Consider the following 14,079-nt stretch of genomic DNA (forward strand, 5'->3'; position numbering starts at 1 on the left):
GTGGCCAGTAATGGTCGCCACCTCTCATGGCTGACTCTAATGCCTAACCAAGACTTGTACTCCAAGATTTATGATCTCTTTGCATCTCACTTCTTAAATTATGTGGATTATCTGCCTGCAGATATTCTTATCTTGGAAGTACTTAACCAACTATTTATAGGACTGAGGGAATTGTTCCACAAGGAAAATCATGAGAATATAGGAAAGAGCAAATCTGGTCGATGGTTCAATGAGAACTGTAAAGCAGCTAGAACTCACCTAAGGAAAGCCATTAAAGTGGGAAATAGAGAGGGAATAGTTGAAGCCTGCAGTGATTTTAACAGAGCTCTTGTTATTGCAAAAAGAGTGGGATGATTTGGTTTGGAAGGATATATTAAAGGCAGCTGATAGGTGAGATGCATTGTTATTCTGGAAGCTGGGGGCCACTAGATCTGACATCAGGGAGTTACCAATTCCGATAATTGGGTGACTCATTTTTCTAACTTGTATGCCCCTGGGGGCCCATTTGGGTACGAATCCAGTAAGGATGAGGTATTCTATGATGAACTGGAGCCTGATTGTGCAGGAAGGGACATGAGGGGTTCAGTAATTTTTAGCTTAAACTACACAGCCAGGGCAATTACTGCTCTAAAAAGTGCTAAGGCTTCCGGACCGGACAAAATTCCTGGTGACCTCTATAAAACAGAGACCCGGGTCTGGAGTAGTTATAGAAACCTGATATCTAATGCCATTTCAAAGGGAGGGCATATAACTGAGACCTGGAGAGGGTCTGAAATCATAGGATTCATAAAAAAGGGGATGTTTCCTGCCCTTCTATTCACAGACCCATAAGTCTCATTGATAACCTCTAGAAAATCTTTGCCAGGCAAGTCTTGGATAAATTGCTATTGTGGGTGGAGGAGGAGAACATTTTGGCCCCCTTACAGGCGGGTTTTCGACCAAAGACTAGGATCAGGTCCTTAGGCCAGTTGGACTCTACTGGAAATATCTTTTATTAGTGAAGCAAAGGCTCTATGTAGCCTTTGTAGATCTCAAGGCCGCATTTGACCTAATCCCAAGAAACGTTTTGTGGCAAGTGTTATTAAGCATGGGAATCCACTCAAATTTGCTGGAAATGATAATAAACCTCCACTCAAAGATTTATGCCCAAGTGCGATGGGGTAGTGAGGGAGAATTAACTGATAAGATCACTATTAGGCATGGTGTGCGCCAAGGTTGTATGCTTGCTCCAACATTATTTACACTATATATGAACAATGTGGTGAAGGAACTCAACTGTAATAATGATTCCCCTACCTATAATAATGCAAGAATTCCTATCTTCCTTTTTGTGATGACTCCCTACTTACATCTGAAACACCACTGGGGCTGCAAGTGTTCATTGATAAATTTATGAATTTTTGTGTGTCTGAAGGATTGGAGCTGAATGCAGAGGAAACCAAATATATGATCTTTGGTCAGAGTGGAGCTCGGAACATGCCAATTCGAGTGGGTGGTGAAATGCTAGAAAGGGTTAACCCTTTTGACTACCTAGGGGTCAAATTAACTAGCGACCTTACATGGCTGCCTCAGATAATAAAGTCTTTGCTTACCATGAAACATAGATATAATGCCATTATCGGGTCTATAAGAATACTAACTGTCAATCTGTCTATCCTGTTCTCGCAGTCTATCAAGCTAAGGCACAAAACACCACCTTATTTGGCACAGAGGTCTGGGACAACTGCAATATGAGCTGCTTAGCTGCTACAGAAAACACATTTGTAAGAAAACCGTTATTATTACCTGCAAGTACTCCACTGATGCCACTGTATTTGGATCTTGATCTGTGGGGAATAGCTGATCTGGCTGCTTTAAAGCCCTTGGGTCCGTCTGTGGTCCACTAATGAACTGAACTATTATACAGACTCTCTGAGAGATGTGATAACCACAGTTAACATCAAACGTATACCCTGGGTGAAGTCAGTGCATGATTGGTTTTATAGATTTGGCCTAGGGAGGCACTGGGAAGAGACAGAATTACTATGTAAAGCTGATTTCACAGTGCTTAAGAGACGCTTTTGGGAATATAGCAACAAGCAGCATGCTCTGGCTGATGACCATGGAGCTTGAAATGTAAATTCCTGGAAATTAAGCTTTTCCCAAGCTTTGAACCATTTTTGATAAGATCACTCCTGCTCTTGCCAAAAGTTGATACGTTCCCTTTGAGAAACCTTACTAGAAAATGGCACAGGGAAATAAGCTTGAGTGAGTGTCCTGCATGTGGCAAAGCAAGCGAAACTGAAGCCCATGTTCTTTTTTTTGTCCTTAGTAGAAAGGACTACATAGAAAATGGATTTGCCCAAGCTGCCTGAGCCTGGGGATTTCTCTATATTTACAAGCTTCAAGGATTTTAAAGTATGACAGATGGAATTGTCTTTGCAGTGAGCAGATTTTTATTGAATATATGGTACAAGCGCCTCTGGTATTTATCAATAGACAATACAAATTAACTTGTAGCTTTTTAAGGTATCTAGTCATTTCATGATGTAGTTATATTTGTGTCAAAGTATGTTACACTTTTGATGATTGCAGACAAATAGAAGAAAGTACATTTCTGGATTGTCAGAAGTATCGGGGTATGTCAAATTTTATATAAATATGCATGCGAAATGGCAGAATCTCCTGCTTCTAGAGGTTAAAACTTTTTAGCAAATACTTTGTGTTGAAGAAAGATTTGTTTTTATACAACGGTGCAGATTTTATATAGTACTTGTATTATTAGGGTTGAGCCTGCGTCGCATGCGCTTGCGCATGATTATCGCTAGCGAGACGCTTTAGGTATTAGAAAAGGGCTCGGAGCCCCGTCGACGTCACGTCAGTGTCTTTCATTGGCAAGTTGGCTTCCCTGTTAGAATCCGCTTTTTTTGATTAGTGGAAGCACGCATACGTCATGCCTATTCTGTGGTTAGCACTCCCCGAGCGCAGCGACCAAGTATGGAAAACATGTGAGGCTCGCTGGGGTTGTGGACTACTTTTTCTCTGTTTTCGGAGCGCGATCTCGCTGGGCAGAAGTCGGGCGCTTCGTTAATTGCACTTTTGCCAGTTACGATCATAATTGCACTTTGTGTGAACTGTACAGGGCGATGGCGCTGTTTTTTTCTTTCAATGCAGGGAATATCGGGTTGGGAGTTTACAACTGTGAACAGTTGTAACTCCGACAAATGCGAGACCCTAGTGCATTGCAAATGCTTGTTTTTGCTTTGTGTTTTATATATTGAAATGTGTTTTACTTTGATGGTTGCTCCTCAGCAAATAAAGTATTTTTCTACTCTTCTAGGGAAGTGTTATTAACAATTGTATTTCACATTTGTGCCTTCCAAAAGTAAGGCAGTGTGTAAGGAAGCAGACATTTTGAGAAATGCCCTGTAATTCACATGCTAGTATGGGTACCCACACATTCAGAGTTGTGCAAACAACCATTGCATCTAAACTCCATATCTTGCTCCCAATTCGGAAATACATAGGTTTGCTTGGTACCTATTTTACACTCTTTATATTTTACCAAATTAATTGCTTTATTCCCGGTATACAATGAAAACCCACTTCAAGGTGCAGCTCATTTACTGGCTCTGGTTACTTCGAGTTTTTGAGAAACCCACAAACCCTATATTTCCCTGTAACCAGAAGTGTCAAGCAGATCTAATCGTATACATTGCTTTTGTAAATCTGCCATCATGGTGTGAAATTACAAATGAAAATGTTGTCACAAATAGCTTTTTTTTCTACTAATTTTCAATATTAGTTTTATTTTATATTTCAACACTTAGGGAGCTAGCAGTCGAAAGGGTTAATGATTCTGTTTTGCGTCGTCATTTGGGTTTGAATTTGTAATGTGTAAATCCTTGCTTCCGTGGTTGTTTCTGACCAGGTCTTGTACTGTCCCTTGCACCGGCTTCCTCTACCATTTTGGCTTTGATTCCAGTGGTCTGCCATTCTAAAGCCAGTAAGCAAATACTATTTTTATTTCAGACTAATATGAATGTATCTAAGTCACTTAATTGTGCTGAGAATATCTGTGCTTCTATATTAAAATGTGTGCCTAAACTGTTTGAGAACACAAGCCTGCAAAAAACGTATTCTGAAAAACCTGAACAAAGAAAGATTTGTGCATGACAAGACTGTGAAGTTCTGGCTAACCCTTTTCTGTCTCACTTCATTCTTCCAGGAATACAAAGAGAAGCTGCAGCAAACAAAAGGTTCAGGAGTTATTATGAAAAAATGGACATCATACAGATTGCCTTTACAAACTTAGACTTCATTAATAATATTTACAAGTTCAGATTTAGTTAACCAGTCATAGTTTCAGTAATAATAGTTACAGGTTAGAGTACAGATTTCAATAATTACATTTACAATTTCAGGTATCATAATTAATGTTACGAGTTCAGATCACCACCACTGGCCGAGGTTTCATGAATAATATTTACAAATTCTGCTTACCTTTACCCCCCCTGGTTTCTTTAACAATATTTTCAAGTTCAGACTACCTTTCCGACCCAAGTTTCATTAATAATATTTAAATATTTGCATTACCTCTACCACCTGAAGTTTCATTAGCAGTATTTTCAAGTTCAGATTACCTTTCCTACCCAGGTTTCATATATATTTTAATGTTCAGATTACCTTTACCACCCAAGGATTTTATTAATAACATATACAGATTTGATTTACCACCCCGGAGTTTATAAACAATATTTACATAATGAAAAATGTGAATGCAAGCTTAAGGTTTGTCAAAAATCTACCAATTTGAACAGGCATGCCCTCTATTACCATTTTAAAATTTAAGGGCATCCACCTCCACAAAGACTAGAGAGAAGAAGATGGCTGTAAAAATGTTTGGGATGATGCCCAAAAGAAACTAAGGAAATTGGTTCTCATACATGAAAGGCCTACAGACAAAATGCCCAACTTCCCTGGTAGACTGTTTCCCACTGAGGAAATTGGCCAAAGACAAAATATGTTGTTGCAACCTCTTCAAGGATGCCAGCACCTGCAAAGTAAGCAATTACATTTTTTTGACAGTTTAAGGTCTTTGTGGGTTTGACTTTGGATTAGGCGCCTAGGGACTGTTGCCTAAATCAGGCAATGAAAACTAAAGAATAGTCATTTTTGGATTTCTACCGGATCACAACAGTTGCTAAGACTTGTTGGAGTCCTTTCGTAAAGGACACATTGTGACCTGGCTCAATGGGTATCCCATCTCCTATCTGAGTTGATAACTGCCTATAGACAATGTAGGAAAATACTTGTCTTCTCGGGATTTGTCTGGACATCATACTTATGGTTGCCTTCCAATTTCTGATACTCAAGCTTTCATGGTGTAACATGAGTGATAAAATATGACAACTACGATGTCCTTGTTGAAAATGCTGATGGAATGGCATCTACTACCTAGTTAACCACCTCTCCAACTTACCCGGAAAAGGAACTGCATGATCTGGTTAAATAAGTTCACTTGTTAACAGAAACTAAAATGATTCCTGTGAAACACGGTCTCTCTAAAGGCTTTTGTAACAATCTGCAATATTCATCCAAGAACAATGTGCACAAGGCACTACCCATAACTACCTTTGACTTCTGTGTTAAAAGGGATTTCAATCTCTTTCCATCACATCCAATCATAGGGGTGAATCGTTTGCCCCATTTGTTAGTTTTGAACTTTTAACATTTTCCTATTGGCTATATTAGCAGTTCCTGATCTGATAGACAGTAGAAGAAGGAGGACTGTGTGGGGCGTCGATCTCCTTAGAAAGGTTAAATTATGAAGATGCCTCCACACAAGGTATGGCTAATTTTACGCTCTCATACACACCGTGGTAACAGTGTAAGGAAAGCAGAAACACCCAGAGACACCTATTAAAATGGTTAGCTGAACTTTCAGATGCCAGCACTCAAACGTTTGACATGGTTTGGCTCTTAATGTGTCATATTCAGTACATTCAGATTTTAAACACAACCATTATTGTCATAGACACAGGTGTGTGTGAAATACAAATTACTGTTTTAGCTACAGCTATGATTTTGTGTTAATGCTAACAATGCCAAAAGGAGTTGTTCATCAATGAAAGTTCGAGTTTCTCTCCCTCTACCTATCTTTGAGAAGAGAAACTCTTAATTTGTTTATTCAGCTGAAGGTCGACTTTTCCTTTCTCATGATCTCAGACCCAGACCCAGGCACCTTTGTATTCCCTTTATTTAAGGCCTGCACACAAAATGCTATGAATTTGTGAATTTCTTTTGCTTATTGAGCTCAATTACATGTGGTATGTTGGAGGACCCCATGGTCAGCTGAATCTGTGATTTGCTAATAATTAATCTATACTTTTTAATAAACCCTTTAGGACTTTGAATGTCATGCCCAGCAGATTTTCTTTGACTTGTGTCTCATTAACACTATTTTCACCAGTTGCACCTTGGAAGAACAACTACCATACTAGTGACACATACCTGTAGCTGATAACTCGGTCGGAGTAGGGTGAACCAGCCAGCTCATTCACGACACGGTAGAAAGCCAGTAAAGACTTGTTCAGCATGGGCCGCTCTCTGTACCTCAGCCATACTGTATCTTCTGTGAGGTTCTCAATACCAGGCAGCTCCACTACCTTCAACCAGGAGTGGCTAGGATGAGGATTATTTTGAAGGTGCTGTGAACACAACAGAGTAAGTGAGAGCCTTAAAAAGGCAGTGAAGAAACTTCAAGATCGATAGAGTGGAGGGCAAAGGAGGTGAAAGATGTTAAAAGTACAAGTGTCCAAGTCCTTTTGACTTTTGATTTGTTTTGGTGATTGTGTAAGGTTTCTAGGTACAGGTTTTATTAAGAGCCAATAATGAAGTTCAAAATGATGCCCAGTTAAGGGTTTAAGTGATGAAGAGTCTGATATAATATTTGCATTCACAAACAAAGGATCTGCAATTTTCAAACCAATCGATTTGCAAATGGGAATGCAATTTACAAGGTGCCTCATATACTTATAGGTCGCATCACAGACAGTTAATTGTGCAGCGAGTCGCATAATGACCTGCAAAATGAATGTATAGTGATTGCCTGCAAACGCAGGGACAGAGGCATGCAGAGGAAAGCAGACCTCCATCCCTGCATTTGCATTTCCAAATAAGAAAATGTGCTGCTCTTAACATAAATGTTTCCTAATTGTGAACTCAACTGAAGCAGGAAGCCGTGGTTCCTTGGACCACTTCCTGATGTCATTGAGACTGCCGACAAGGTTCCCACAGGTAAACTAGTTCTACAGGGATAGGTTCCCCTTTGGGAATCACTTACCACTGCAATGCAGAGGTTGGTAATTGATCATTGGTTTGCAATCACAATTGCGTTTACAAATCACTGATACAATAATATTCAATTGTCCTATTTGCAACTTCTAATGGGCGTCAACGGCCCGTTTACGAGTCCTAAAAGGGCAAAATATCTTTTAAAAAGGGGTTGGAGTCGTAAATCCTGTGTTTTACAAATGACAGGCCCTAAAATCCATTTAAGTCAAGGTCAATGGCTAAGAATTAACACATTCTGAATAGATTTTGAGTGGTGATTATGAAAAATTCTTCCTGGGAATCCTCTGACACATTTTGATGAGCAATGTCGGAATGATGAAACATTACTAAGGTGTATTTGGTCTCACATTGCACACAGGTCAAGGGTGGCTATGTTTTTTTTCAATCAAACCTTAAACATATAAATATTCAATCAACTGGGGTGTGTTTGGAAGAAGTAGGAAGAGATAGCAAAAAAGAGAAGACCATTGTATGATCCAGGACACTGATGTTTCTTTCCAGCAACAGTTAAGATAAGTGTAATCTGTGACTAGTAGTACATGTGGGAAGATCAAAACAAGCGATAGGATAACACAAGATCCCAGCAGTGGGACCAAGTCAAAAGAAGGGGTGAGGTATGGCCCTGCAATGAGGCTGAGGTTAGAGATGACATTATAAATGACTAACAACACAGAAGGGTATTAGCCCACAAAGTGCAGAGCATGTGACACTATGTGCACAGTAGGAACAGAATAAAGAGGTGGTCCCTCTTCACAAAGTCAAATCTGGCAGCAGAAAGGATGACCAACTGTATACATGGCAGAACTAGGATAAAAGAGCGAATGGTACACCCTACATATTGTGTGACCATTCTAAAAAAGTGATGTCACACAATGTACTCAGTGACATCTTGGCTGACTCACCATTGTATTGTGGGAGGCCTGAAGGCGGTCCTGGGTGGGCAGATAGTGTTTTACCAGGCTGCTGCCCAGACCCATAGATACAAGGAGATCGCTATTTTGTAGCACAAGTTGCACTCAGCGGAGGCCCTCGCAGTCCACCTAACCGATCAAGCAAGGCAAGATAGAGATAAAGAGGCTAACATGTAGGCAGAAATAACTAGATAAGGCATCCCTGGCACACCTCACCACATAGGGTGTGTTGTATGAGGTGGGGGACAAGGTCAGCAAACTCTTACACTGGCTGGCAGATAGGGATTTGGCCCTTCACCTGGTGCCCAGTTTAACCAAGGAATGTGGGGTGTCGGCCCCCATTTCATATCCCAGGAATTTGCTCTGTACTTTAGACGACTTTATGCTGGCCGCTCTGTGTATGAAGCCAAGTGAGATAATCAGATAATAGAGGATCTGATTGTCCCCAAACTCTCGCCCACAGATAGAAGAGGCCTAAAAGAACCCGTTACTGCCAAGGAGATTCTGGAAACTATCCAGGTGCACCCTACGGGAAAAATGCCAACCAGAACAGCATTCTACTTGAATTATACAGGAAGTACTTCTCATATTGACCTCTCCTTTTCTTGCGATGTACGAGGATGCGCTGGGAGCAGGAGAACTCCCATATGATATGAACGGGCCACGATCTGTGTAATCCTGAAACCACAGAAGCCTCTGAAGCCTCCAAATGAGCGTGGTTCCTATAGACCTATCTTCATACTTAATATGGAGTCCAGCATCCTGCCAAGGTGCAGGCATACTGGCTGGTGACGGCAATTACTTCCTTTAAACATCTTGACTAAAACAGTTCATGCTGGGGCTCAGCACTCACCACGGCATTTGACGACTGAATAACATGATTGCCTTGTACTTTGATGGCACAGAACAAAAGGGCCCTCACATCAATCGATTCTGAGAGGTCTATTGACTCCATCCACTGGCAGTCTACGTTCCACTTATTTGAACGCATTAACTTTGTTCCTGTCTTCTGTCACTGGGTCCAGGCGCTTTATTCCAGACATTGGGCAGGGGTTCACATAAACAGGGAGACTTCCCAGGTCATTCCTGCTGAGCGGGACATGAGACAGGACTGCCCCCTATCACCTCTCCTGTTTGTGCTCGCCATAGTATCCTTGGAAGAATGGATTAGGCAGGATGCACAATTTAGCGGTTCCTAAGGCCCGATGGACAAATGGATAGAGTATCACTATATCTGGATGGCCTTTTGATTTATGTGAGTGAGCCCAAAACCTCTGTCCCGCAACATTTAGCTATATTACAGGTCTATACTGAGGCATCTGGCCTGACAGTGAATTTGCCCAAATCCCCCTACCCCCTCTATTAGGCCCCCAATAGGGTATCAAGACCGCAATCCTGCTTCATTGGACACCCCAACACTTCAAGTATCATTTTCATCCAGCAGCTGGCATGGGACCTCAAAGTTCTACCCCTGGTTCCGCAGACCAGAAAAGACATGTGTTGTAATATAGCGCATGAGCGACTCTTGGCATCTTCTACGTTCTTTTGCCTCAGATATGTGGTCTCACATTGCACACAGGTCAAGGGTGGCTATGTTTTTTTTCAATCAAACCTTAAACATATAAATATTCAATCAACTGGGGAGTGTTTGGAAGAAGTAGGAAGAGGACGACAGGTACGGGAAGCTGGCAGGAGGGAGTCACGCTGAAACTTGCCCTGAATAAATGCCTAAAATTGATCCTGAAACTTGCCCAGATCCTTGATTACAATAATTTATGGCAACAAGTTGCCAGCTGGTACTGTGTGGCAAGGCTTCAGTGAGACGGAGTCATGCACGTTTACAAGTGTAAACGCCATAGTTTCCTGAAATCGGCACTGCTTGTCGTTGATGACATTTCAGTGAAAATCGCCTCCAGGTACTAACGGAGTCTGTCAGAAGCGATTTATCGGCGACTTATGCCATTTGCAAAGCGGCGCGCCTAATAACTTTTCAGACGAGCTACGCGATAACATTGTACTGTGATAATTATTCTGCAATGTGCTACAAACAATTATTATCAACGTATTTTGGACATCCACTTACTTTGGGAGCACATGTTACTGGTTTCTCTGTCAGCTGTTTAATAAGGACGGATCTAGGAGGAACCAGAGTGAACATTAGAGGAAAGTACCTTGCATGGTGAAAGTGAGGAAGGACTACCTTGTGATATATATATATTTTGGGATGGTGAAAGTGAGGAAGTACTACCTCGTGAACTATATATTTTTTTTAAAAAAAGAAAATATTAACAGACTTTGGATTAAACGAGTGTGGCCAATATATACAAATATATTTTGTATTTTATGTTTTTCTAATATACTAAGTGCACATAAAATGGATATTCCTACAAATACAGCACCTCCTCTGTTCTGGTCATTACCAGGAGAGCCAGCAATAGAATGGAAGGAATGGCTGGATATGTTTGGCAATTATTTAGAAGCTTTGGATGGTCAAAGGTTTTGTCCAAGTAGAAAAAAATCTATATTATTAAATGCCTTGGGAATAGAAGGACAACACATTTATAAATACTTACCAGACCTACCGGTGCAGGGCAAAGAAGCAAATACAGATGTATATATAGATGCCCGGAAAAAGTTAGAACTAAGATTTGCAAGAACTCAAAATGTAGTTATGAGAGACAACACAAACTTTATACTCAACCCCAAAGAGAAGGAGAATCTATTGACGATTGCATTTCAAGTGTGAGAGAATTAGCTGTCAAATGGCAATTTGGCCAGATGGGATCAATTAATTGTTCAGTGTAGGAGCAGGAAAATGCAAGAGAGGTTATGGGCAGCAAAAAATCCTACGCTAAAGGACGCTGTTCAAATAGCAAAAGTCGTAGAAGAGTCTGCATATTGCATGAAAGCAATGGAAAAGAAAGAAACAAAAGATGATGTAGCAGCTATATGCAAGCAACATGATACTTTTACGTTAAAAGCTAAGCACTCCAATAATAAATCTGCATAGGAGGTGGAGAATAAGAGATGTACTAAGTGTGGAAGTTATAATCATACGTCTGAGGGAAAACTGTGTTTTGAGATAGGAAAGGAAGATAGGAAAATGTGGACTAAAGGGACACCTTGCTAGGATGTGTCGTAGTTCAAGCACGAAGAGCATAGGGGCACTCTCAGAAGAAGAGGGAGATGATAACACTTGTGATTTGAATATGGGAATGGAAAGAATATTAGCTATTAAAGAAAGAGGAATGCCCAGATCAAACAAACAGAGACTGAAGGCTCAATTTGTGATTTGTGGAAAATCTGTTGAAGTGATGGTAGACTCCGGATCCTTATATACAAGAATTCTGAGAGAATTGTTCATTTCTAAATGGACGCAAGTTAGGTTAATGCCTAAAGACATAAGTCCTGGTGGATATCAAGGCGAGAAAATAGACTTTATTGGATATATGATGGCAGAAATCAAGTTTCGAGGCAGGAGGACGAAAGGAAAAATGGATGTAGCCGAAACAGGTTCACCAATCTTGGGATAGATCCATCAGTATTACCTTCACATCATTATTAATCCACGGGCAAGCACGCAAATATTAGTTGTGGAGGTAGCAACCTTGCAAGATATTCTGAGAGATGCAAAGGATGTCTTCCGTGAAGGAATGGGTCAATTGAAGGGCTACTGTCACAAGATTAAAGTCAAAGATGGGCGATTCCAGTGCAACATAAAGTTGGAAGAGTACCGATATTAGCCAGAGAGCAAGTCAAAGCGCTAATAGATGACATTTTAAATAGTGGAATCATTGAACCAGGGGAGGGGCAAATTGGGTATCTCCAGTTGTGATAACTAGAAAAGCTGATGGCAAACTCAGGTTTTGTGTTGACATGAGGAGTTTAAATCAGAATGTTGTAATGGATAATTTTCCTCTTCCAAACATTAATGAACTAGTCCTAATGCTGAAAGGGGGAAAGTTTTTGTTCGAAACTTGACTTAAAGCATGCCTACCACCAGATAAAATTACATCCTGAATCAAAGGCATTGACTACATCTATCACAAAGGAGGGCACATTTCAAATTACTAGGATGCCGTTTGGTTTGTGTTCAGCTGACAGTGTCTTTCAAAGGGTAATGAACGATCTACTTAAAGGAATTCGGAATATCATATATTTTCAAGACAATATATCAACTTTTGGAGACACAGTAGAGAATCACAATGTGACATTAAAGCTGGTTCTAGATAAAATTTTGAAGTCAGGTTTAACTCTGAGAAAAGAAAAGTGTATATTTCTGGCTGAGGAAATAGAGTATCTCGGTCATACATTGTCACAACATGGCGTAAAACCTGAGAGAGACTTGTTGAAGGCTATCAGGTTGGCATCAACCCCTGAAAGTAAAGACCAGTTGAAATCGTTCTTGGGACTAGTGGAATATTATTCCAAATTTGTAAAAATGTTTGCATCAAAGACAGAAGCAATGAAAAACGTATTGAGAAAAGGAGTGAGCTTTGTGTGGGGTGCAGCACAGGAGCAGTGTTTTGAATCGATCAAGAAAGAAATATGTGAAGCTGGCATTCTAGTACCCTTTGATGAAAAAAAAAAGTTTGGTCATTACTGTGGATGCTAGTGCCACAGGCATAGGAGCCGTCTTATCAAAAATTCATGGATCGAAAAAAAAACTGTTGCATTTGCGTCACGTTCTCTGACACCAACGGAACGCAATCATTCCGTGATAGAGAAAGAAGCTTTGGCGGCGACGTGGAGCATGAAACATTTCCGAATGTACATATGGGGAAACCAGTTAAAGTTACTAACTGATCACAAACCTCTAGTAAAACTGCTGTCTCCCGGAGGAGCCGGGAAAAGTTAATCCAGACTAGCTAGGCTTGCAGCAAGGTCTGAAGAGTACAACTATACAGTAGAATATATACCTGGCTGGAGGAATGTGCAAGCTAACTGCCTCTCACGTCTATCGCAAGATTGGAAATTGGTAGATAATGAGTCAGCAAATATTAAAGATTGTGAGGATGTAGTTGCAAGTGTTGGTGATGTGGTGCAATGGTCATCAGAAGCAATAAGTAAAGGAGAGTGGAGCCAGACCATGTTAGGATGATAATAAATGGAAGACGAAGAGAGAGCACTCTACCAAACGCCTTATGGACATATGGTAAGGTATTGGATGAACTATCTTGTGTGGGAGATAGTATTGTGGTACGAGGTGATAAATTTGTACCTCCATTAGGTGTGAGAAAAAAGATGTTCAATATTGCTCATGACGGTCACTTATGGCAAACACTGACCAAGAGGAGACTCAGAGAAAGTTTTTGGTGGCCGGGCATGGATGAAGATGTAGCACACTGCGTGGAGAGGTGCGTTGTGTGTGTACATAGTGAAAAAAGACTGAAAGTAGGCTAACATGCTGTAATTGGTCTCATAAAGGATCCAGGACAAATATGGCATACTGTGTGTGGGGACTTCATTGGTCCTATACATGAAGTTAAACATGTATTAAAATTTGCATTTGTGTTGAATGATGTTCATTCTAAGGGGCTAATAGTGAAATTGATGCCTGAAATAATAACAACATCATCCACGGTGAGAGTCTTGTCTGAAATCTTCAAAGAGGAAGGATTTCCAGTGTGTTTGGTGACAGATAATGGTACTCAACTCCCCTCATATGAAATAAGAGAGTTTCTCTCATCTTGTGGTGTGAAACATTTAAAGACAGCACTTTATAATCTTCAGGTGAATGGAATGGTAGAGCGAGCCAACAGAATGGTTAAGAGTGCTATTCAGCAAGCGTTGACTAGTGGAGTGAGTGTGGAAGATATGATTGCCGATTGTG

The 14,079-nt window shown here is 40.6% G+C and overlaps 1 protein-coding gene across 1 annotated transcript in view; it reads right to left on the reverse strand.

Annotated features, from left to right (window-relative positions):
• CCDC78 (coiled-coil domain containing 78) overlaps nucleotides 1–6,683 on the reverse strand; it is a 174,896-nt gene extending 168,213 nt beyond the window's left edge. The window contains exon 1 of the mRNA XM_069210558.1: nucleotides 6,493–6,683. Coding sequence (XP_069066659.1) covers nucleotides 6,493–6,578 — 86 coding nt within the window. The 5' untranslated portion in view covers nucleotides 6,579–6,683. The remainder of the gene's footprint in view (nucleotides 1–6,492) is intronic.
• Nucleotides 6,684–14,079: the final 7,396 nt, after the last annotated feature.

Source organism: Pleurodeles waltl, chromosome 10 (assembly GCF_031143425.1).
Source record: "Pleurodeles waltl isolate 20211129_DDA chromosome 10, aPleWal1.hap1.20221129, whole genome shotgun sequence".
Lineage (NCBI taxonomy): Eukaryota > Metazoa > Chordata > Amphibia > Caudata > Salamandridae > Pleurodeles > Pleurodeles waltl.